The sequence below is a fragment of the Bidens hawaiensis genome, unplaced genomic scaffold (assembly GCF_021521415.1).
Source record: "Bidens hawaiensis isolate Kalapana, Puna unplaced genomic scaffold, B.hawaiensis_p1.1 tig00018130_1, whole genome shotgun sequence".
In the NCBI taxonomy this organism is placed as follows: domain Eukaryota; kingdom Viridiplantae; phylum Streptophyta; class Magnoliopsida; order Asterales; family Asteraceae; genus Bidens; species Bidens hawaiensis.
Genome location: NW_027492738.1, coordinates 163,068 through 189,683, shown reverse-complemented (window position 1 = coordinate 189,683; position 26,616 = coordinate 163,068). Strand labels below are relative to the sequence as shown.

The following is a 26,616-nucleotide window of genomic DNA, read 5'->3' as shown; positions in this document are numbered from 1 at the left end:
TCTTCTCGCAGCGTCACACTCTCAGTACCTCGAGTATATCGAGTCGGCATAAATTTGTGTTGGATTTTTGTACATTTATTTAAGAATTTTTTGGACTCATGTTTTTGTTTTCTGATATCTATTTCCCATTAAATTATGGGCTCTTGTAGCATCACATGGAATTGTATGTTCACATGTTTTAAGATGTATTAGTGAATGAATGAATGAATAAAGCAAGGTTTAAAACATTATTAAGCCTTTAACACTTACATTTCGGTTATATATTTATGCAGTGTTTTTTAATTTTTGTATTTTTTTTCTATTTGTTTATTTATTTATTTTCGCATACTACGAGTTAATGAATGTAGTTTATTCCCGGTAATTGAGCTAAAGAATTGTAGAAGAAGAATAATCATAGAGAACGAGATTTACTCTCAAATCATTAGTTGCTTATCCACATCCCAGTTTGTATATTTAACGAAGTCGGTTACAATTATTATTTACATATGTACCCTCCTACTTCCTAACAATGACACATAACCCCCTATACTATTTGATACCTAACATTTTGATGGTCTATCGATCCAAGTAAAACTCTTCGGCGTGCCATTCTTTGTGCAAAACCGACTAACATAACCACAACCGAACCACAATAAATTTGAAATAAAATTATGGTTCGGTTTTGTTTTCTTTGTGAAACAATATTAGGTTCGGTTCGGTTATACCTTGCTCCAAAACCGAACCACAATAAATTTGCTTGAATGTTATCGAATTTATAGCCAAGATTCATTGTTTTAGACGAAAAGTTTCCCGTCTATATTCATTATAGGAGTAAAGAGGTTAAACCAAAATTTATTATTTTGAGCCAACTTTTTTCCGACTCAAGCGCTTCAAGCCCATATGTAAAACCCAAAACTGATTTACAACCAAATGGAACCCATACAATATACCAAACCAGAACGGAACAAACACTTCAGAACTGGTTTGGTTTGAGCCTAAAATCGACCAAAACCGATCTATGCACACCCCTGCCTATCATGGATTATTTTGAAAATTTGATTTATTTAATGTACATCCTCATTTTAGTAATTTTATCTTTTCGTAATTAAATGATTACATTTATAGTTAAGTTGTAATTATTTACTAATTTTGTAGTTTCTTCTACACGCGCATTACATGGTCCGTTATCGGATAACAAAACGCTTGAGATGATGTTTTTACACGAAAGACAAAAGACCGCTAATACTCAAAATACAAATCAATGGCAAAGAATAATATATTCAAGTAATACAACTAAATACCAGCTCCAATGGTATTGTAGTAAAAAAATTGGTTTATAATAGTCATCAAAGATTTATTTGTTTTTATAAAATTAAATTATTTTTTGTTTATAGGTGTCAATGTCTCATCCACTAATCAGTTGACGCCATTGTCTAATATTACGAGGCAAAATTTTAGCTCTTCTTCAAATATATCAACCCCTGGATGTTCGGCCACTTTTAATACATTCAGTGTTGGATCGTCATCAACGCAGCGTACATCTCCAGAAATGTTCATATAAATGAACCCATACGTATGCCAAACTTAGATGAATTTGAAGCGAATGACGCACCAGCCGATCATGGTAATGTTTACCAAGGGATATCTATATGTATGCGTAAAATTAATAATCTATATGATTGTTGGTGTTTTTTAAGTACATGTTTTTTAGTCAATTTTCCTTTTTTTACAGCGTATTTAGATCATGGTGATCAAAAATTCATGTGTGGAATGTGCAATGCATTATTATGGGAAGCCGAGAGCAAAAGAGGAAAAACAAACAATGGGATTACAAGTTACTCACTTAGTTGTAGTTATGGTGACGTGCAACTTCCTGATATGAAGTCGGAACCATTGAGTTACGTAAATATATTCCTTGGTCATGATAGTACGAGCAAGTTTTTTTTTTTTTTGAAAAACATCAGGCGATATAATTCCATGTTTACGTTTACGTCTCTTGGTGGGAACGTAGATAGTTCAGTTAATAAAGGAAATGCGCCATAAAGTTTCAGACTTTGTGGAGAGAATTATCATTCCTTGGGAAGTCTTCTTCCTATGTCTGGTCAAAACCCACGTTTCTCTCAACTATACATTTACGATACGGAGAACGAAATATCAAATAGACGATCCATTTTTCGGTAAGTATTCTCATTTTTTAAATATTGAAATCTAAATTTTTTATACCTTACTAAATCAACTTAAGTTTCTCGCCATATCTATATGTTAACTCATGTTTATTTTGTTATTTAGGGATACAGAATCAAATTCTGAAGTATTAGATAACCAGATAATTAATTATCTTAAAGACATGTTGGATTCTAAAAATCCATTGGTTAATAGTTATCGGATGGCAAGGGATTGTTTTCAACAAAATCCAAATATGGATTTAAAGTTGAAAATAATTGGAACACGACAAACAAATGCAAGGACTTACAACTTGCCAACAACATCTGAAGTAGCAGCGTTAATCGTTGGAGATATTGGTGAAGCAATTGATAAACGAGATATAATTGTTACAACTCAAAGTGGAGCTTTACAACGTATCAGTGAATTGCACCCTTGTTATGTTCCTCTTCAATACCCTATACTTTTTCCATATGGTGAAGATGGGTATAGAATTGACATGGCACATCGTGAACTTCGAGGGTCGACAAAGCGCAAACGCAAGAAGTGCACAATGCGTGAATTCTTTTCATATCAGTTTCAAGATAGGCCACATGGTTTTTCGTTGATTTTAAACGGCGGAATACTAACTCAGCAACTGTTTGTTGATGCCTATACAATGATAGAGACTCAAAGGTTGCATTATGTCCGCACACAACAAAAAAAACTTAGGTCTGAAACTTATGAGAACCTAAGAAACATACATTCGGCTGGGACCTCCGATGTTTCTACCGCCGGACAACGTATCATTTTACCATCATCATTTACCGGAGGTGCTCGATATATGATGCAGAATTATCTGGATGCAATGACTATATGTAGATGGTTTGGTTATCCAGATTTCTTTCTCACCATAACATGCAACCCAAACTGGCCAGAAATCAAGCGATTTTTACTAAACAAAAATCAAAAATCCGAAGACAGGCCAGATATACTGTGTAGGTTATTCAAGATGAAGCTTGATTCGTTAATGAAAGACCTGAAGGATAGGGCTCTGTTTGGAAAGCTGCAAGCCGGTAATGGTTTCTTTTTATTTTTTGATCATAATTATTTTATGAAAATTATGTTAATATGACTTATATTGTTAACATATATAATATTGGTATTCAATAAGTTTTCTAATCTACAACTATTTGTTATTTTGCAGTTGTTTATACAATTGAATTTCAGAAAAGTGGATTGCCACATGCACATATTTATCTTTTTTTGCATTCCGAGCACAAAATTCATAATCCTGAGAATACAGACAAATTTATTTCAGCCGAAATTCCAGATCCGAATGAAGATCCAGAAATCTATTCTCTTGTAACCGACCACATGATGCATGGTCCTTGCGGTGTGGCTAATCCAAAATGCCCGTGCATGGTCGATAACTCGTGTTCTAAAAAATTCCCAAAGAAATTTCAGAAAGAGACGTCAATTGATTCGAATGGGTTTCCTGTTTACCGAAGAATAGATTTGGGTAATGTTGTTGTCAAGTCTGGGGTGAATTTAGACAACAGACATGTTGTTCCATATAACAGCAGATTGTTAAAAAATATCAGGCCCATATCAATGTTGAATGGTGTAATCAAGAGGGTTCGATTAAGTATGTAACACCCCGTAACCGCAGCGGAAACGTACACGGGATGCAACAGACACATCTGATATCAACAGCATTGCTTATAAAGAAAATACCACTACATTAATTTATATCATATTACATTGTTGCTAGTTTCGTTACTGTCTAGGTGTTACACACAAGTTTTACCGATAAGACATTAATATATTCATTACAAAATATAGATCAGCAAGCTTCCAACAAGTAGCACAGATCATTAAGCACATATCAATCATTCTAACTTGGGCATACCTAGAAAACATGTAAAGAAAACGGGTCAACTGCGAATAGTTGGTGAGTTTCACTAATTTAAATAAACACTGACAGATCATTTTAATAATAATTTATTAGCAATGTAATTATGCTGGGAACTATGTTTCCCCAGAACATTTATAACCTCTGGGAACTAAGTTTCCCCAGAACAATAATAACCTCCGGGAACTATGTTACCCCAGAACAATAATAACCTCTGGGAACTAAGTTACCCCAGAACAATAATAACCTCCGGGAACTATGTTACCCCAGAACAATAATAACCTCTGGGAACTAAGTTACCCCAGAACAATAATAACCTCTGGGAACTAAGTTACCCCAGAACAATAATAACCTCTGGGAACTATGTTACCCCAGAACAATCCCACACAATGAACAATTTATATATTCTGTGCATCAAACCATATATATATAAATATACAAGTGTTTCCATACGATCGGTATGTACTTAAATACTTTAATAAAGACATGCTTTCCGCCCCGGGAAAATACTTAAAACAGTTCAGTAAAAGGGGCTCGTGAAAACTCACCTTTCTGTGAGTCGGGGCGTGCTACAATGAACTGCTATAAGCCTGGATCTGTAATATGATATCTAAGTCGTTACTATATAATTCCCGTAAATTAAATCCGTGCCAATCGGTACATCTGGGGACATTGTTAACCCAGTACTGTACTCGATCCGGGGACAATGTTAACCCCGTGACACTTCTAAGGGCTCAGATTGTGACATTACTTAGAGTCTGACGGTCAAAATTATGATTTTTATGTTTTCCTTGATTTGCGTGCCTAGCACGGTTATCCGTTTTTAGTTTCAAAAATGAGTTTGTTCACAACCGACCCAAAAATGGTGTTTGACTGTTATTTTAGTTAAAGTGATGAAATTAGAGCTCGGTTTGGACACTCCGTTTGGCCGCGGGGCCCGTTTCCGTCATTTAGGTGCCGGAAACAGTAAAATCGGGTAAAATTACCCAAATCATCCAAATTATTTTCGGATGATTTACTTTTATTTAATTTACTTAGTATTATGAAAATGGTCCATTTTTAGGTTTTTATATACCAGTCAGCTCGCTTATGCGAGTTTTGCCGGTTTACACGTTTTAAGCTTTAAAAATTTGTTTTTATGTTCTTTTTAGCACAAATAATTACCCGTTGAGTCTCGGGTCTTGAAATTTTACACAACACTTATTTTGACAGTAAGAAATTTTACAAAAATTTTCCAGATTTAATTTTTATATTTACATTTATTTATCTATTTTTAATCATCATTAAAACACTAAATATGTCAAAAATACCAAAAGACTTTAGAAAAATCCCAAATTTTTCCGGGATGATCCATGCCATCCTCATAACTCCCTGGAATTTTTCCAGAACCCAAAACTCATTTTTTTCAAGCCGTTTTCACAAAAACCGAGCTAGAAAGCCCTAGAACTCGTTTTACCGAAAAGCCCCCGTAGACTTCTCCAACTGAGCTCAAATTTTGTGTGTGACTTTTATATGTTATAAAAAGCTTATCCTAAATTTTCCAGAATTTTTCATCAAGTTTAGCTATTTTTCATCATTTTTGGCCAAAACCGAGCATTAAATTCACCAAATATTCATCCTTTATCCAAAAATTACCAAAAATTCACAGATCTCATATTTTCATGTGTAGATCATCTCTGTGAAATTTCGTGACCTGACTCTAAGCGTACTACAATCTGTCCAAAATACATAAACCACGCGAAAACCGAACTATCTTGTGTTTTCTAGCGTTAGATCGCAAAGATCTTGGTTTCTAGCCTTTGCTAGCCACTAGATACAACACTTACAAGCACAATAACACTATACCAAGCAAGTTACACCAACAATCAAACCATTTCTTTCATAGTGTCGGTTTTGATATAAAAACAAAGGTTTTAACCGTAAAAATCCGTTCTCGACTCTTTTTACTCATTTCTTGGACCAAGATCTCTTGTATAACTTGTATACATCTCTTGATCATGCAAGAGTCGGTTTCATCTCGGGTTTTCACCCGTCTTTCACTTGGAAATTCATTTTTAAAGATTTTAACCGTAAAAATTCGTTATTGACACTTTTAACTCGTTTCTTGGACCAAGATCCCGTGTATAACTTGTATACATCACTTGATCAAGCAAGGATCGGTTCCATCTCGGGTTTTCACCCATATTTCACTTGGAACCTCTTGTTCTTGCAAAACAACTCAAAATTAAGAAATCAACACCAAAGATTATGCATTATAACATGTTTATACCTTGTGTTCTTGGTTAAAAGTGATGAATTTGGATGAACACTTGAAATGTATGAAGAGATTTGAGAGAGTTTGATATTGTAAAAAGAAAAATGAAATGATATTATGGAAGGGGTGGGCCGATCGGTCCACCATATGGGGTGGGATGGGACCCACAAGTCCATTCTAAGCCACATATTCGGATTTCCGTAATCCGGATAATGTTTTGGATAATCTGGTTCAGTTCGTTTCTCGTTTAAACGCGTAATTCGGCTTAAAACGAGCCCAAAATGGTCGTTTTTCGGGTTAAAATAAAATTTACATAAAACCGACTTAAAAACTTTAAAAAACTTAACCCATGACGTTTATTGACTTAAAACATCATATTATTAATAATTACGCATCTTTTTCGGCTTGATCGATCGTCTCTTGCTTGGTTTGATGTTAAAGGTTTCGTTTATCGTACCGACGTACTAATAAATCGAAATCCTTTTTCTGTGCTATAATTCACTTATCCCGAAGCATTAATACTTCGTAAACATCACTAAACATTATATACTTCGTCTATAATGTAATTCCCGATTCGTTCGGGTTTCAATAATCGTTCATTGGTTAATTGTAATTCCAATACGATTCACTATATAATCGAGTATGATTCGTACTATGAATCATATATACTCGTATAAACGTACTATAACTCATATAATCAATATTAAATGACACGTAAATAGTATATACCGGCTAGGGTATACCTGGATTTGCCGGAATCGTTACATTCTCCCCCCGTTATAAAAATTTCGTCCTCGAAATTTTACACGTCAACTACTTCCTTTTGAGGAAATAGGTGGGGGTACTTCTTCCGAAATTCATCCTTTCGTTCCCAAGTAAATTCTGGGCCTCGTTGCGAATTCCATCTAACTTTGACCAACGAGATCTTATTGTGTCTAAGTTGCTTGATCTTACCGTCCACTATTTCAATGGGCTCCTCTACGAAGTTGAGCTTATCATTTATTTGAACACCCTCTAAGGGTAACACCGATGTCTCATCCGCCAGACATCTTTTCAAATTTGACACATGAAACACGTTATGAACTGCACTTAGTTCCTCAGGCAGTTCTAATCGGTAAGCTACCGGACCGATTTTTGCAGTGATGCTGAATGGTCCAATGTATCTAGGGGCCAACTTCCCTGCCTTTCCAAATCTGACCACTCCTTTCCAGGGTGATACTTTCAAATATACTTTTTCCCCCTTCTCAAATGACAACGATTTTCGACGGGTATCAGCATAACTCTTCTGCCGATCCCGCGCGGCTTTCAGGTTGTTCTTAATTTCAAGAATCTTGCTGGTCGTCTCCTGGACCAGATCCGATCTAATGACCTGCGAGTCACCCACTTCAGACCAGCAAAGTGGTGATCGGCACTTCCGTCCATACAATGCTTCATAAGGTGCTGCCTTTATACTGCTATGGTAACTGTTATTATAGGAAAATTCAACGAGTGGGAGATGTTGATCCCAGTTTCCCTTAAAGTCCAGTACGCAGGCACGAAGCAAATCCTCCAAAGTTTGAATGGTCCTCTCAGACTGACCATCGGTCTGAGGGTGGTAAGCTGTGCTTAGGTCAATACGTGTTCCCAATGCTTCTTGGACAGCTTGCCAAAGTTTGGAGGTGAAATGGCTATCCCTATCGGAGATGATCGAGATGGGGATGCCATGACGAGACACTATTTCATTTATATAAATTTGCGCAAGTCTCTCGGTGTTATAATTATTTCTAATCGGAATAAAATGTGCCGATTTGGTTAATCGATCCACGATTACCCAAATTGCATCATGTCCCCGGGATGTCTTAGGGAGGTGTGTCACGAAATCCATCGTGATTTGCTCCCATTTCCATTCGGGAATTTCCGGTTGTTGTAACATTCCCGAGGGTTTCTGGTGCTCCGCCTTAACTCTCGCACACGTCGTACACTTGCCGACGTATGTGGCTATATCCTTTTTCATACCTGGCCACCAGTAAAATTCTTTCACATCCTTGTACATTTTATCTGATCCCGGATGTATGGAATATTTTGATTTATGTGCTTCGTCCATGATCATTTACGAAGGTCGTGGAGGGTCGGAATCCAAATCCGATTTTTGAAATAGAGAATTTCGTCCACACGCTGTTCGAAATTCTTCTCGTTACCGTAAAGTCCCTCTTTTTCCAATTGTTCCTCTTTCAACGCCTCGCGTTGAGCGACTCGAATCAAATCCGAAAGGCTCGACTGGACTATCATCCCCAGCGCTCGCACTCGCAATGGCTTAACCCGATCCTTCCTACTCAAGGCATCGGCTACGACGTTAGCCTTGCCGGGGTGATAACGGATGTCACAGTCATAGTCGCTTAATAATTCGACCCATCTTCGTTGTCTCATATTCAGTTCTTTCTGATCGAATATGTGTTGCAAACTTTTATGATCGGTGAAGATGGTGCACTTTGTACCGTAGAGATAATGTCTCCAGATTTTAAGTGCGAAGATAACTGCTCCCAGTTCTAAGTCATGAGTAGTGTAATTTTTCTCGTGTACTTTTAATTGTCGGGAAGCATAGGCTATGACTTTATTATTTTGCATCAACACGCATCCTAACCCTCTCCGGGATGCGTCACAATACACGACAAAACCATCGTCTCCGTCGGGGAGACTTAAGATTGGCGCTTGGCACAACCTTTGTTTTAGCGTTTGAAACGCCGTTTCCTGCTTTTCACCCCAATCATACTTTCGATCCTTTTGGGTCAAAAGGGTTAAAGGTTGGGCAATGCTGGAAAAGTTTTCTATAAATCGACGATAATATCCAGCTAAGCCTAAGAATTGGCGGATTTCCTTTGGTGATTTAGGCGCTTGCCAACTCTTAACTGCTTCAACTTTACTTGGATCAACGTGTATTCCTTGATGGTTTATGACGTGACCAAGGAATTGCACCTCTTGTAACCAGAAGTTACACTTGGAGAATTTTGCATACAACTTCTCCTGATTAAGAAGCTCTAAAATTAATCTCAAGTGTTGCTCGTGCTCTCCTTTACTTTTCGAGTAAATCAAAATATCGTCAATAAACACGATGACGAATTTATCGAGGTAGGGTTTACAGACTCGATTCATGAGATCCATGAATACGGCTAGCGCATTTGTTAGCCCGAAGGGCATAACTAAGAACTCGTAATGGCCGTAGCGAGTCCGGAATGCGGTTTTTGGGATATCCTCCTCCTGGATTCTAACCTGGTGGTATCCCGATCTAAGATCTATTTTTGAGAAGTAGCTCGCACCTTGTAGTTGGTCGAACAGATCATCGATTCGGGGAAGAGGATACCTATTTTTGATTGTCAACTTGTTCAACTCCCTGTAATCAATGCACATTCTAAGGCTCCCGTCCTTCTTTTTCACGAATAGTACCGGTGCGCCCCACGGGGAATAACTAGGACGAATAAATCCTTTATCCAACAATTCTTGCAACTGGTTGGATAATTCTTGCATCTCAGATGGTGCAAGTCGGTAAGGTGCCTTAGCAACAGGGCCAGCTTGAGGTAACAGATCGATTCTTAATTCGACCTGTCGGGTTGGCGGTAATCCAGGCAGTTCCTCGGGGAAAACTTGTGGAAATTCGCGTACCACTGGAATATCGTCCACCCGTTTTTCCTCAGAATCAGTGGCCGTCAGGCTCGCTAGATACGCCACACTTCCCTGACGTATATATTTTAACACCTTGAGGTGGGATATAAATGGTATCATGGTGCCGGATTTTTCTCCTTGCACTAATACCTCCTCGTCATCTGACACCCGGATCTTGACGATTTTCTTTTCACAATTTATTTCTACCCTGTTACGTGCTAACCAATCCATTTCCACTATCACGTCAAAACTACCCAATTCTACCGGTAATAAGTCAATCAGAAAGGATTGTTCGTTCAGAATAAAAGGGCAATTCCGAACTATCTGATTAACTAACATGGTTTTACCGTTAGCGACTTCTACGGTGTAAGGTTCTATGGTTTCACCAATAGGAAGGTTTGCTATCGAAAGGAATCTAACGGAGACAAAACTTCTATCGGCGCCTGTATCAAATAATACAGAAGCGTAATGATCAGAGACGAGGAATGTACCTGTCACTACGCTGGGGTCCTGGCGTGCCTCGTTCGCCCCCATCACAAATGCTCGGCCTCGCGCCGGATTGGACGACGATGCCTGACCCGCGGGTTGCCGCCCATTTCCTCCCTGGTTCAGCTTCGGACAGTTTCTTTTAAAGTGATCCGTGCTGCCGCATTCATAGCAAGCACGGCTGGTGGTCACCATTTGGTTTCCTTGTGGGTTCTGCTGTCGGGCTGGTTGAGTCCTAAATGGTTGCGCACGGATAGGTTGCGGTTGTCGGTTCAGGTTGTTCAGATTTGTCTTACAATTTGGTGCGTAGTGTCCAATCCTGCCACACCGGTGGCACACCACCTCTTTGCACACGCCACCATGGTGGTAACCACATTTCCCGCACTTAGGAAACGTTCCCTTCTGCGGTTCTTGCCTTCCGCCCGAACTAGTCATGGCATAGCTCTGGGCAGCGGGCCTAGCTCGTTTGCTTTGCTGCTTTTCCTGGATCCTATGGTCATGTGTACCCCGTTTTCCCCCAGCGGATTCTCCTGTCACCTTTAGTGATCCGCTCCGTAAGAAATCATACGTGACAATGCCAGCCTGTGTCACTGCACTTTCATACGTCTGGTGTCCCCCCGCGTTAACAATACTCCTCACTACTGGAGTAAGTCCCCAAATATAACGTTCCACCCTCTTCGTCTCTGGGGTGACCAACCACGGTACTAATCGTGACAGTTCATTAAACCGGTTGGTATAACCCAAGTGGTCCGCCCCCTTCATCTCCAGATTCCACAACTCATTTTCCAGTTTCTGCAATTCATTCTTTGGGCAGAAATGTTCCAACACAAGAGCCTTAAGCTCTGTCCAGGTCATGTGGTTTGTCGCCGCCTGACCTCGAGTCTGTACTATGGTGTTCCACCATGTCAAGGCATGGTCTGTGAATGTACAGGTGGCGTACTTAACGACACAATCCTCGGGACAGTTGCTGATATTCACTACTGATTCTATTTTCTCTATCCATTTAACTAACCCATTCGGTCCTTCAGACCCGCTAAACTCTAATGGCTTGCACAACATAAAGTCCTTGATCGAACATCCCCTGGATGCACGAATCGGTTCAGTACGGTTCATCTCTACCGTAGGTATAGGGCCATTAGTGTCTGTAACGACCACCCTAGGCGGTGCGTCATTACTCGGAATCGTGTTACCATTCCTTGGAGGATTAGCATTTTGTTCCCCGTCATTATTTATGGGTGTTTGATTGCTCGGAGGGGTTGGATTGGTCGAGTTGTTAATACTGGCGGCGATGCGCGATACTATATCCGGTATCGCCGCCTCCAACTGTTGAGCAATCAAACGGCTCACATCTACTTCCGATATTTTCGTTGATCGTTTCGGTGCCATTCTACACAACATCAAGAAAATACATAAAATCAATACCATCTCAAATCATAAAACACAATACATATTTCATTCATTAGTAAACATTGATACATATTACACAAACATCAGTTTACATACTTTCCAGTCAACATTACATAACTAAGTTTTAATACAAGGGCCCTATGTCGGCATCATCTTGACATAACCCGTAAAGGGGTCAGTGCTTGAATGATACCCAAAAGTATCTATAATGATATGCCCCAAAAGAGACCCACCCTAGGGGCCAGTGGTTGTATTATAACTAAACAAGATTCACTCCATGTTAGCATCACCACTAACTACTTACACAGAGTATCAAAAAAAATGGTCCCTGTCTATCCCCAACCCAAAACAACTAAACACGGTGGTAAACCAACCCCACCAACATCGCCACCAACACCACTAACACCGCCATCATAACCCGAACCCGACTCTCCATCCGGTCAAGCATCCATTGGGAGTATGAGCACTCCCTCTTCAGCTGGGTGATTGCATACTGATGATCCAGTATGCAATCACCCAAGTACATTCTCCTTTGGACTCCCACCGTCAAGGCGGCGGAGTGCTCGTTCACCTGTTCGGTGAGCGTTTGGAGCCAGGCCGCAGCGTCCCGTTCCTGTCTCGGGAGACCCCACACCGGTAGAGTCGCAGGCTCGGGACGAGAGCTGGAGGACTCGCCCCTACGAGTAGCAGGTCTGGGTGGGGGCGAGATAGGTCGGACCGGTGGGATACTGATCCGCGCCGTGAGGCGGGGTCCGAATCCAGGAGGTGCAGGAGCGACCTGTTGTGACATCTGCCCCGATCCGACCCGACCCAGGTACCCGTTTCTCTGACCCGATCTCTTTCTTTTATGATTTAATATTTATTTATACTTATACTTTATTTTTAATAATAATAATATATTTTCCTTCCCGCCTCTTTCTCTCTCTTTCTTTCCGCCGTCCCGTCCCTCTCCTTCTCTCTTTCCGCCTTCTTTTCCCTCTTGTCGCCGTCCCGCCCTTACGCCTTGTTTCCCTCTTTTTCTTCTAACTCTTTGCTTGTCCTTTGTTCCTTCCCGCCTAAGGTTGTCTGCGCAGCTCCACGCGCCAGACTCCTTACAAGAAAGCCTGCGTGAAGACCACCTGTTACAGCGATACGCGAGACGAACTCTTCTCGCAGCGCGCTAAGAATTGTAATTCTTCTCGCAGCGCGCTAAGAACGGTAGTTCTTCCCGCGACGCGCTAAGAATTTGTAGTTCTTCTCGCAGCGCGCTAAGAATCGTAGTTCATCCCTCGACGCGCGAAGAATTATAGTTCTTCCCGCGGCGCGCTAGGAATTTTAGTTCCTCCCGCGGCGCGCTAAGAAATGTGATTCTTCCCGCGGCGCGCTTAGAAATGTAGTCCTTTCCGCGACGCGTTAAGGTTGGTTCTGTCTGCCTTCGCGCTCGCGCTCTCTTGACCTTCTATGTCTGCCTTCGCGCTCGAGCCTTCTCGCGCTAAACCCTTTGAGTTTTCTTCTGTTTAATCTAGCCGTTTTCTTCTGTTTATTTCGCGATATTTCGATTTTTGATTGAATTTCGATTTTTATTGATTTTCTTACATATTCGTTTGTTGGATTTGAAAATCCGAAAAGTCATGGTGATACATGAATAGTTGATTTTCAATTTCCATTTACGATTATGTTCTGAGGTTGGAGACTTGAAAAGTCATGGTGATACATGAATTGTCAACCTCCAATACTCATTTTCTTGTATATTTTATATTGAAGATTGAAAAGTCATGGTGATACATGAATCGTCAATCTCCAATACTCGTTTGCTCGTATATTTTAAATTGGGAATTCGGAAATTCATGGTGATACATGAATTGTCGATTCTTGATTCGAATTTGTTACCTTTATTAAGTCTGCATTTAGGGTCATTTATTTTACTTTAACTTTTGACAGTAACTGACTCCGTGAAACCAAGCTTTTCGAGGTTATACTTTGCGCTAAAACCAAGATATTAACTAAAATTAAAACTTTTATAGAATGCCTCCGCTATCAGCTCGCCATCTCAAGAAGAAAGAAGCCTCGCGCAGACGTTCGCAGCAACGTTCCCAGGAAATGGCCGCCGCAATAGCCCAAGCTTTGAGCCAAAACAATACCTCCGGTTACAATATTAAGTCCTTTAATGCGGGTAACCCTCCAAAGTTCACAGGCCTTGAAGGAGCCACCGTGATGCTCCAATGGCTTGAGAAAATAGAAAACACTTTCCTCCACACCCAATGCCCCTCAGACAGACGAACCCTGTATGCTTCCAGTGTCCTGGAATCTAGAGCGCTTACATGGTGGAATGGAGTAGCTCATGCGCGTGGCGCAGAAACTGCTTCTAGCATGCTCTGGGAGGAATTCAAGGAAATTCTGACGCAAGAATTCTGCCCTCCCAACGAAGTTAAGCGCCTGGAGGAAGAATTTTGGAATCTTAAGCAATACAGTGGCGAAGCGCGCGAGTACGCGACGCGTTTCCATGAACTAAGCCTGCTTGTCCCTCACCTTGTTACCCCTTCCCGCCGAGCCATAGAGAAATTCCTTGGGGGTCTCCCCATGGAAATTCAAGATTCTGTATGGGCCAGAAACCCAGTTACCCTCTCTGACGCCATCGAGTTGGCCGCTGTGCTCAGCGACAACCATGTCAGAGCAGGAACCCTGTTCCTGCGGGGAACAGAAAAGGCCAAACTCACCAAGACTGTTCCTGAACCAACAGAAACCAAACCAGAACCCTCAAACCGTAACAACCTCAAGCGCAGGCGCAAAGCCTATGCGCTTACCAACCCGCCCATTGTCCAGCAACCCATCTACCAACCTCCAGTTTACACGCCTAACCCACTGACAGCCTACCCAACACCTCCTGTAGTCCATAACTATGCCTTAACCAACCCCGCACTCCCTGCCCCGCCACTTAAGAAACCTTACACAGGAAATCAACCCTTTTGCCCAACCTGTAGACTTCACCACCCAACCCAAACCCCGTGTCGACAATGTAACCGATGTGGCCGTGTTGGTCACTCTGCCGAATACTGTAGAGTCCCTCTCGCCAACCCAACTGCGCCAACACCACCAGTCTACCCGCAGAACCCACAACCAACCTACCAAAACCCACGACCCAGGTCGTGCTATAACTGCGGTGATCCCAGTCATTTCCGGAACGCGTGCCCAAGGCTACAAGTGCAAATCACACAAGCGAATCCGGTGAACCAGATTTCAAACCAAGTGACGCGTGGACGAGCTTTTAACATAACCGCGCACCAAGCGTAAGCGAATAATGACGTAGTTAATGGTACATTTTTGCTTAACGGATTTTATGCTTCTGTACTTTTTGATACTGGCGCCGATCGAAGTTTTATCTCTCGCGCCTTTGAGCAGAAGCTTGCGCGACCGCGCGATAACTTAAAAGAAGATTTTTCAGTTGAATTGGCTAATGGCGAAACTGTTTTAATTAACTCTGTGATTAAATATTGCACGCTTAACCTTAACGAAAACGATTTTCTGATCGACCTCATCCCCATGCCTCTTGGAAGCTTTGATGTTATTATTGGTATGGACTGGCTTACGCATAATCGCGCCGAAGTTATTTGCGCCAAGAAGATGATTCGCATTCCTCGAGAAAATGGTGATCTTCACATCTACGGCGAAAAACCCTCCCGCGGTCTTAAACTTATGTCTTGCGCCGAAGCCCGAAGGCTCATGCGGAAAAGGTGTATTGCATTTTTAGCCCATGTGGTTAAACCTGCCGAAGAAAAGAAGAAGCTTCGCGATATCCCTGTTGTGCGTGATTTTCCTGAAGTTTTTCCTGATGATCTTCCTGGTATCCCTCCCGCTCGTGAAGTTGAGTTCCGTATTGATCTTGTCCCTGGTGCTTTCCCCGTAGCTAAATCTCCTTATCGTCTTGCGCCCGCTGAAATGCAAGAATTGGCAAGCCAACTTCAAGAGTTGACTGCTAAAGGATTCATTCGCCCTAGCTCTTCGCCCTGGGGTGCTCCGGTGTTGTTCGTTAAAAAGAAAGATGGATCGTTTCGCATGTGTATAGATTACCGCGAGTTGAACAAACTCACCATTAAAAACCGGTATCCCTTACCGCGTATTGACGACCTCTTTGATCAACTCCAAGGTGCCTCTTGTTTTTCTAAGATTGATCTCCGCTCTGGCTATCACCAGTTGCGCATCCGCGATGAAGATGTTCCGAAGACTGCTTTTCGAACTCGTTATGGCCATTTTGAATTCTTGGTCATGTCCTTCGGTTTAACCAACGCACCCGCCGTTTTCATGGATCTAATGAATCGGGTGTGTAGGCCTTTCTTGGATAAATTCGTGATTGTGTTTATCGATGACGTTCTGATTTATTCTAAGACCAAGGCCGAGCATGAGCAACATCTCCGAATGGTATTGCAAAAGCTTAGAGCCGAGCAGCTCTTTGCCAAGCTTTCCAAGTGTGAATTTTGGTCTGATGAAGTACAGTTTCTTGGCCATGTTGTGAACAAGATGGGTATTCATGTCGACCCATCCAAGATTGAGGCAATCAAGAACTGGATTACGCCGACCACTCCTTCTGAGATCCGTTCCTTTCTGGGCTTAGCTGGTTATTACCGGCGCTTCATTTCGAACTTCTCGAAAATCGCTTTGCCTTTAACAGCTCTAACGCACAAAGGTAAACCATATATTTGGGGCTCGAAGCAAGAAGAAGCCTTTCTATCGCTCAAGCGATTGTTGTGTGAAGCTCCTGTCCTTGCGCTACCTGAGGGTAATGATGATTTTGTCGTGTACTGCGATGCCTCCAACCAAGGTCTCGGTTGTGTTCTTATGCAACGAGGCAAGGTTATCGCTTACGCATCAAGGCAACTTAAGGTTCACGAAAAGAATTATACAACTCACGACCTCGAACTTGGTGCAGTTGTTTTTGCCTTGAAGATCTGGAGACACTACCTTTATGGTACTAAGTGTATCCTCTACACTGACCATAAAAGCCTTCAGCATATCTTTGATCAAAAGGAACTCAACATGAGACAACGCCGATGGAACGAACTCATCAGCGATTACGATTGTGAGATCCGGTATCATCCTGGTAAGGCTAATGTGGTAGCCGATGCGCTCAGCCGAAAACCCTGCCAGCTTAACTGTATCTTGCCGCGCACCCAGCTTCACTTCGCGCCGATCCAAAGCAACCTTGAATCGCGCATTCGTGACGCGCAGCGCGCATCCATCAGTAATGGTAATCTTCGCGCCGAGTTAGCGTGTGGCGCGGAAGCGCACTTTGTCCCTAATCTGAGTGGAATTCTCTGCTATCTTAATCGCATCTGGATTCCCTGTGATGAGAATCTTCGCGCTGATATCCTGAGTGAAGCGCACAAATCTCGATATTCCGTTCATCCTGGCGCTGATAAGATGTACAAGGATTTGCGCATTACTTATTGGTGGCCCGGTATGAAAAAGGATATTGCTATGTTCGTAGCTAAATGCCTGACTTGTTCTAAGGTAAAAGCTGAACATCAACGCCCATCTGGTTTGCTCGAACAACCAGAAATTCCTACGTGGAAATGGGAATGTGTAGCGATGGACTTTATTACCAAGTTACCTTTGACAGCAAGCAAACATGATAGCATTTGGGTAATAGTGGATCGTTTGACTAAGTCTGCTCACTTCCTGCCCATTCGTGAAAACTACCGTGTTGAGCAACTCGCGCAGCTTTATGTCAAGGAGATTGTCTGCCGCCATGGTACTCCTTTGAGCATCATATCCGATCGCGATGGCCGTTTTATATCTCGCTTTTGGAAATCTCTCCAATCTGCGCTAGGAACTCGCTTGGACATGAGTACGGCATATCATCCTCAGACTGACGGTCAGTCTGAGCGAACTATTCAAACTCTTGAGGATATGCTCCGATCTTGTGTTCTTGATTTTGGAGGTAATTGGGATTCACACCTGCCTTTGATTGAGTTCTCTTATAATAACAGCTATCATTCCAGTATCGGTATGGCCCCATTTGAAGCACTTTACGGTCGTAAGTGCCGCTCCCCGATTTGTTGGAGCGAAGTGGGAGAAGCTCAAATCACAGGACCCGAACTTGTTCAAGAGACAACCGATAAAATCGCCAAGATCCGTGATCATCTGCTGACTGCCAGAAGCCGACAGAAGAGTTACGCAGATCGTAAGCGGAAGCCTCTCGAATTTCAAGTTGGTGATCTTGTTCTCCTCAAAGTGTCGCCCTGGAAGGGTGTTGTCCGCTTTGGGAAGAAAGGTAAGCTTGCTCCTCGTTATGTTGGTCCATTCAAGATTCTCGCGCGTGTAGGAAAAGTTGCCTACAGACTAGACCTGCCGCCCGCGCTCAGTAATGTGCATCCAACGTTCCATGTATCCAATCTCAAGAAGTGTTTAGCTGACGAGAACCTTCACATTCCGCTTGATGAAGTTCAAGTTGATGAATCTATGCATTTCGTTGAGAAGCCTGTTGAGATTATGGATCGCGAGGTAAAGCAAACCAAGCGCAGTCGCATCCCTATCGTGAAAGTTCGCTGGGAGTCCAAGCGCGGAGCCGAGTTTACATGGGAAAGGGAAGATCAAATGAAGATCAAGTACCCGCACCTGTTCTCTGCGCAACCTACTTCGAGATAAATTTCGGGACGAAATTTCTTAAAGTAGGGGAGACTGTGACATCTGCCCCGATCCGACCCGACCCAGGTACCCGTTTCTCTGACCCGATCTCTTTCTTTTATGATTTAATATTTATTTATACTTATACTTTATTTTTAATAATAATAATATATTTTCCTTCCCGCCTCTTTCTCTCTCTTTCTTTCCGCCGTCCCGTCCCTCTCCTTCTCTCTTTCCGCCTTCTTTTCCCTCTTGTCGCCGTCCCGCCCTTACGCCTTGTTTCCCTCTTTTTCTTCTAACTCTTTGCTTGTCCTTTGTTCCTTCCCGCCTAAGGTTGTCTGCGCAGCTCCACGCGCCAGACTCCTTACAAGGAAGCCTGCGTGAAGACCACCTGTTACAGCGATACGCGAGACGAACTCTTCTCGCAGCGCGCTAAGAATTGTAATTCTTCTCGCAGCGCGCTAAGAACGGTAGTTCTTCCCGCGACGCGCTAAGGATTTGTAGTTCTTCTCGCAGCGCGCTAAGAATCGTAGTTCATCCCTCGACGCGCGAAGAATTATAGTTCTTCCCGCGGCGCGCTAGGAATTTTAGTTCCTCCCGCGGCGCGCTAAGAAATGTGATTCTTCCCGCGGCGCGCTTAGAAATGTAGTCCTTTCCGCGACGCGTTAAGGTTGGTTCTGTCTGCCTTCGCGCTCGCGCTCTCTTGACCTTCTATGTCTGCCTTCGCGCTCGAGCCTTCTCGCGCTAAACCCTTTGAGTTTTCTTCTGTTTAATCTAGCCGTTTGCTTTTGTGTTGTCTTATCTTTTGTGCTGTTGACCTAATCTGCTTTATGTCTGAAAAGCCACTTTTGGCGCAGCATGCGCACCAACCCCATTGGTTGGCAGAAAAAGTGACTGACATTATCTTTGGAAATCTGCTTTTTCCATGCTTTGACCAGTACCTTTATCTGATCCGCCCATGCCTTTTTACTGTTACCTGTCAGCTTTTTCTCTTTTTCCCTGCTACCATATCTTTTGATATCTTTTGCTTTTGGAATCTTTTGCTTTTTGAGATCTTTTCCCCTTTTTCTAGGGATTGTGTTCCCTAGGGTTTCTCTATAAATAATAGTATTATTTTTCCTAACACTACACACACAAAACACTTAATCTCTCCTGTCCTCCTCCTTGCTCTCTCTGCCGCCTCCCTCTCTGCCTCCGTCTTCCTCCCTGTTCTGCCCTGTTTTTCCGGTAATATATATTATATATAATAACTTACTTATTAATTATGCTAACTTGTAATCAAGACTTAAAACAAATCATTAAAACAATAATCTTGTTTATAGGTTAACTTGTGCTTGTTTAAAAGTTGGTTCTTGCTTTATCTTACACCGCATCGTTATCAAGTGAGTAATCTCGTACCTAATCCCTTTTTGCTTTTAATGTTTTGGGATGTTCATGTGTTCGTACAAACTTGAGTCTTAACTTGTTTATGAACTTTAGTCGCGCAGTATCCCATGTGTTGAGGACGTTTACTTGGCTGTTTATTTGTATGTGTGCATCATTAACCGCTTTGTTCGGCCTATTCCGCAGTTTTCATGGATCCATTAGATGAACACGGGAGACCTATCGTTTACGGTTTTCTTTGTTTACACTTGCACAGATGTTTTCTCGTTTTTGTGCTCATTTGGGAGCACGGATTGAACTATGAACTATGAGCTATGATCTATTTAGGCTTGATCACAATCTGATTACACCCTTGTTAAACACCAGACATACACGTGTTGCGCGCAGAATTATTGTTATCTATGTATTGTATTAAACTTGATTTCTCACCAACACGCAAGTGTTTGACGTTTATTTTAACACATGTTCAGGTTTGCAGTAGCTGTTTTGGAGCTTGTGGACACGTAGGAAGTTTTCTTTATTTTGGACCTAGATTAAAATGTATCAAGACAAGTTTTTGCTGTTCGAATATTATGATTTATAATATATTGATTTATGATGATTTATGTTATCTGTGTTTACTCTGCGCGTGCGCGAATGAATGTATTTATTAAATATTGACACCCAATAGTGTCACGAGTAATGAAACAATATGTGGCGCCCCGATGTATAATCCGCCTTTGGTCGGGGTGTTACACCTGTGGTGCGGGTGGGGTCGGGGATCTGGCCATCCTAGCTGAGGAGGACTGGCCGGAACTCCTAAAGCTAGCCTCGGAAGGCTCGGTGCTAGATGCTACAAGTGGGCTCCCGGAGTCCCCGGAGCTGACCTCCTCCGGGTCCTCCTCGATCGACACACTGGGGGTTCTTGACATATTACCTGCACACAAGTTAACAAACATATAGTTCTTTCCATAGTGTAAATCATAATCAAATTAATATGCACTTACTTATACAACTTGACCACATAACAATATTATCACATATTTGCACATATGTTGCCAATTTTACCTATTAAAGTCCCCCGTGACTTCCCCTGAATTCCCTCGTGTAGACAAGTCTGTTATTATGTTCCGGACCATAATAACCCACTTGTCCATCCAAGTTCATCCCGATCTCGTCACAATATATATTTAGTTGATATTCAGATCCTATAATACTTGAGCTACTGGTTATATTTTAGGTATCTTTTAAAGACATCCTAATTCTTTATAACCAATGGCTCTGATACCAAGTTCTGTAACACCCCGTAACCGCAGCGGAAACGTACACGGGATGCAACAGACACATCTGATATCAACAGCATTGCTTATAAAGAAAATACCACTACATTAATTTATATCATATTACATTGTTGCAAGTTTCGTTACTGTCTAGGTGTTACACACAAGTTTTACCGATAAGACATTAATATATTCATTACAAAATATAGATCAGCAAGCTTCCAACAAGTAGCACAGATCATTAAGCACATATCAATCATTCCAACTTGGGCATACCTAGAAAACATGTAAAGAAAACGGGTCAACTACGAATAGTTGGTGAGTTTCACTAATTTAAATAAACACTGACAGATCATTTTAATAATCATTTATTAGCAATGTAATTATGCTGGGAACTATGTTTCCCCAGAACATTTATAACCTCTGGGAACTAAGTTTCCCCAGAACAATAATAACCTCCGGGAACTATGTTACCCCAGAACAATAATAACCTCCGGGAACTATGTTACCCCAGAACAATAATAACCTCTGGGAACTAAGTTACCCCAGAACAATAATAACCTCTGGGAACTAAGTTACCCCAGAACAATAATAACCTCTGGGAACTATGTTACCCCAGAACAATCCCACACAATGAACAATTTATATATTCTGTGCATCAAACCATATATATATAAATATACAAGTGTTTCCATACGATCGGTATGTACTTAAATACTTTAATAAAGACATGCTTTCCGCCCCGGGAAAATACTTAAAACAGTTCAGTAAAAGGGGCTCGTGAAAACTCACCTTTCTGTGAGTCGGGGCGTGCTACAATGAACTGCTATAAGCCTGGATCTGTAATATGATATCTAAGTCGTTACTATATAATTCCCATAAATTAAATCCGTGCCAATCGGTACATCTGGGGACATTGTTAACCCAGTACTGTACTCGATCCGGGGACAATGTTAACCCCGTGACACTTCTAAGGGCTCAGATTGTGACATTACTTAGAGTCTGACGGTCAAAATTATGATTTTTATGTTTTCCTTGATTTGCGTGCCTAGCACGGTTATCCGTTTTTAGTTTCAAAAATGAGTTTGTTCACAACCGACCCAAAAATGGTGTTTGACTGTTATTTTAGTTAAAGTGATGAAATTAGAGCTCGGTTTGGACACCCCGTTTGGCCGCGGGGCCCGTTTCCGTCATTTAGGTGCCGGAAACAGTAAAATCGGGTAAAATTACCCAAATCATCCGAATTATTTTCGGATGATTTACTTTTATTTAATTTACTTAGTATTATGAAAATGGTCCATTTTTAGGTTTTTATATACCAGTCAGCTCGCTTATGCGAGTTTTGCCGGTTTACACATTTTAAGCTTTAAAAATTTGTTTTTATGTTCTTTTTAGCACAAATAATTACCCGTTTAGTCTCGGGTCTTGAAATTTTACACAACACTTATTTTGACAGTAAGAAATTTTATAAAAATTTTCCAGATTTAATTTTTATATTTACATTTATTTATCTATTTTTAATCATCATTAAAACACTAAATATGTCAAAAATACCAAAAGACTTTAGAAAAATCCCAAATTTTTCCGAGATGATCCATGCCATCCTCATAACTCCCTGGAATTTTTCCAGAACCCAAAACTCATTTTTTTCAAGCTGTTTTCACAAAAACCGAGCTAGAAAGCCCTAGAACTCGTTTTACCGAAAAGCCCCCTTAGACTTCTCCAACTGAGCTCAAATTTTGTGTGTGACTTTTATATGTTATAAAAAGCTTATCCTAAATTTTCCAGAATTTTTCATCAAGTTTAGCTATTTTTCATCATTTTTGGATAAAACCGAGCATTAAATTCACCAAATATTCATCCTTTATCCAAAAATTACCAAAAATTCAAAGATCTCATATTTTCATGTGTAGATCATCTCTGTGAAATTTCGTGACCTGACTCTAAGCGTACTACAATCTGTCCAAAATACATAAACCACGCGAAAACCGAACTATCTTGTGTTTTCTAGCGTTAGATCGCAAAGATCTTGGTTTCTAGCCTTTGCTAGCCACTAGATACAACACTTACAAGCACAATAACACTATACCAAGCAAGTTACACCAACAATCAAACCATTTCTTTCATAGTGTCGGTTTTGATATAAAAACAAAGGTTTTAACCGTAAAAATCCGTTCTCGACTCTTTTTACTCATTTCTTGGACCAAGATCTCTTGTATAACTTGTATACATCTCTTGATCATGCAAGAGTCGGTTTCATCTCGGGTTTTCACCCGTCTTTCACTTGGAAATTCATTTTTAAAGATTTTAACCGTAAAAATTCGTTATTGACACTTTTAACTCGTTTCTTGGACCAAGATCCCGTGTATAACTTGTATACATCACTTGATCAAGCAAGGATCGGTTCCATCTCGGGTTTTCACCCATATTTCACTTGGAACCTCTTGTTCTTGCAAAACAACTCAAAATTAAGAAATCAACACCAAAGATTATGCATTATAACATGTTTATACCTTGTGTTCTTGGTTAAAAGTGATGAATTTGGATGAACACTTGAAATGTATGAAGAGATTTGAGAGAGTTTGATATTGTAAAAAGAAAAATGAAATGATATTATGGAAGGGGTGGGCCGATCGGTCCACCATATGGGGTGGGATGGGACCCACAAGTCCATTCTAAGCCACATATTCGGATTTCCGTAATCCGGATAATGTTTTGGATAATCTGGTTCAGTTCGTTTCTCGTTTAAACGCGTAATTCGGCTTAAAACGAGCCCAAAATGGTCGTTTTTCGGGTTAAAATAAAATTTACATAAAACCGACTTAAAAACTTTAAAAAACTTAACCCATGACGTTTATTGACTTAAAACATCATATTATTAATAATTACGCATCTTTTTCGGCTTGATCGATCGTCTCTTGCTTGGTTTGATGTTAAAGGTTTCGTTTATCGTACCGACGTACTAATAAATCGAAATCCTTTTTCTGTGCTATAATTCACTTATCCCGAAGCATTAATACTTCGTAAACATCACTAAACATTATATACTTCGTCTATAATGTAATTCCCGATTCGTTCGGGTTTCAATAATCGTTCATTGGTTAATTGTAATTCCAATACGATTCACTATATAATCGAGTATGATTCGTACTATGAATCATATATACTCGTATAAACGTACTATAACTCATATAATCAATATTAAATGACACGTAAATAGTATATACCGGCTAGGGTATACCTGGATTTGCCGGAATCGTGCTACTATATCACTTGTACAAGACAAGACTGATAATCAAGGAGAAGTGGTCGACGAAGTTAAGGCGTTTTGTGATTGCAGATATCTCTCTGCATGTGAGGCTGCATGGAGAATTTTTGCTTTTGACGTCCATTACAGAGTACCTTCTGTGACTCGGCTTCCGTTTCATTTACCTAGACAACAAACTGTTGTTTTCGTAGATGACGACGACGTGGAAGACGTTTTAAACAAACCGAGTGTTGGTTCTTCAAAATTCATTGCTTGGATGGAGTGTAATCGGTAATATGGTCTTGCTCGAACGCTAACCTACGCTGAGTTTCCAACAAAATTTGTTTGGAAACCCGATGAAAGGGTTTGGGACCTACGTAAATGAGGTTTCTCAATTGGTCGTGTTCATCATGTCCCTCCGGCTTTCAATGAAGCATACTATCTAAGAATTTTGTTGAACAATATTAAAGGCCTGTGTTTTGAAGATATTCGTACTGTTGATGGTGAAGTGTGTGCTACTTACAGGGATGCGTGTTATAAAAGAGGGCTTCTAGACGATGACAACGAGTATATAGAAGCTACTGAAGAAGCAAGTCATACTGCAAGTGGTTATTATTTACGTAGTTTATTTGCTACAATGTTAATCACATACAGTTTATCTAGACCGGACGATGTATGGGAAAAGTGTTGGCATTATTTAATTGATGGAATTCTTTACAAACAACAAAATGACCAGAAAAATCCAGGTACAATTATTTTTAGTTTGTTATTTTTTGAACTTCTTTCACACATTCATAAAAATGTTAAGTTAAATAGTCAGTTTAAATATTTTATATTTATCGTTACAGATTTGGTGCTTTCAGAGACACAACTAAAGAACCTCGCGTTACTTGAAATTGAGAACTTCCTTCTCAGAAATAATTGTACTCTCCGTTGTTTTCCTACAATGCCTTTCCCTGATGATGATAGTATTTTGGCATCAACAAATCGTTTTATGAATTAGGAGCTAGCGTATGACATAGAAGTGATGACTAGTGAGTTTGAACGTCTTTTTATTTCATTAATGGATGAGCAGCGAGATGTATATAATCAAATAATGGAAGCAATTGATAAAAAGAGGGGTGGTATTTTTTTGTGTACGGTCATGGAGGGACGGGAAAAACCTTTTTATGGAAGACATTATCAGCTTCCATAAGATCAAAACGTAAAATTGTTTTAAACGTTGCCTCCAGCGGTATAGTATCTTTGTTACTTGAGGGAGGTGGAACCGCTCACTCTAGATTTTTAATTCCTATAAATCTAACTGAGGATTCTACATGTTCAATAAAACGAAATCCAGATATTTGCAACTTAATCAACAAAACTGATCTTATTATCTGGGACGAGGCTCCTATGATACATAAACATGCTTTTAAAGCCTTGGATAGGACTTTAAAAGATGTTATAATAGATGGTAACCGTAGGAACTGTGAACATCCATTTGGTGGTAAAGTGATTGTTTTTGGTGGTGATTTCAGACAAATCCTACCCGTGGTACAAAATGGGTCACGTAGTGACATTGTTAATGCTTCACTTAGTTCATCCCATATTTGGACCAAATGCAAGGTTCTTAGGTTAACCAAAAACATGAGGTTAACTGTCGGATGCCAATCATCAAATTTGGAAGACACCATTAGATTTGCTGAATGGTTGTTGGAGCTCGGTGAAGGAAAACTTGGTGATGACAATGATGGTAACGCCATTATAGAGATACCGGATGATTTTTTGATTCGTGATTCTAACGATCCTCTTTCTGATTTGATTGATTTTCTTTATCCTGCATTATTGGAAAAATGTAATGATATTATATATTTCCAAGAAAGGGCCATACTCGCACCTTTAAATGAGGTTGTCGAATAAATTAATGACAGATTTTTGTCTATTTTTCCTGGCGAAGAAGTTGAATATCTTAGTTATGATAGTTTAGACAACTCTGAAAGTGTTGGTCCTGGTTTCTATGCAGCATGACACTCACCGGATTTTCTAAATGGTTTAAAGATTTCTGGTATGCCTAATCATCGATTGGTTCCAAAAGTTGGTGTGCCGATAATGCTACTAAGGAATATTGATCAAAAGAACGGTTTATGCAATGGAACCAGATTACAAGTTATTAGTATGGGGAGGCCTTTTATCGAAGTCAAGGTAATTTCAGGTACCAATATTGGGTTTCACACTTATATAACTCGTAGTGGTCTAACTCCTATATATAAGAAACTGCCATTCAAATTAAAACAATGACAGTTTCCTGTTTCGGTTTGTTTTGCAATGA

At 40.7% G+C, this 26,616-nt stretch overlaps 1 protein-coding gene across 1 annotated transcript; it reads left to right on the top strand.

Moving 5' to 3' along the window:
* Positions 1-1,554: 1,554 nt before the first annotated feature.
* On the top strand, positions 1,555-26,207 carry LOC143555409 (uncharacterized). Its single transcript, XM_077044972.1, has 8 exons — positions 1,555-1,603; positions 1,712-1,862; positions 2,269-3,197; positions 3,329-3,659; positions 24,402-24,599; positions 24,834-25,054; positions 25,157-25,276; positions 25,648-26,207. The coding sequence occupies exons 1-8, from the start codon at positions 1,555-1,557 to the stop codon at positions 26,205-26,207; spliced, it is 2,559 nt and encodes an 852-aa protein (XP_076901087.1).
* Positions 26,208-26,616: the final 409 nt, after the last annotated feature.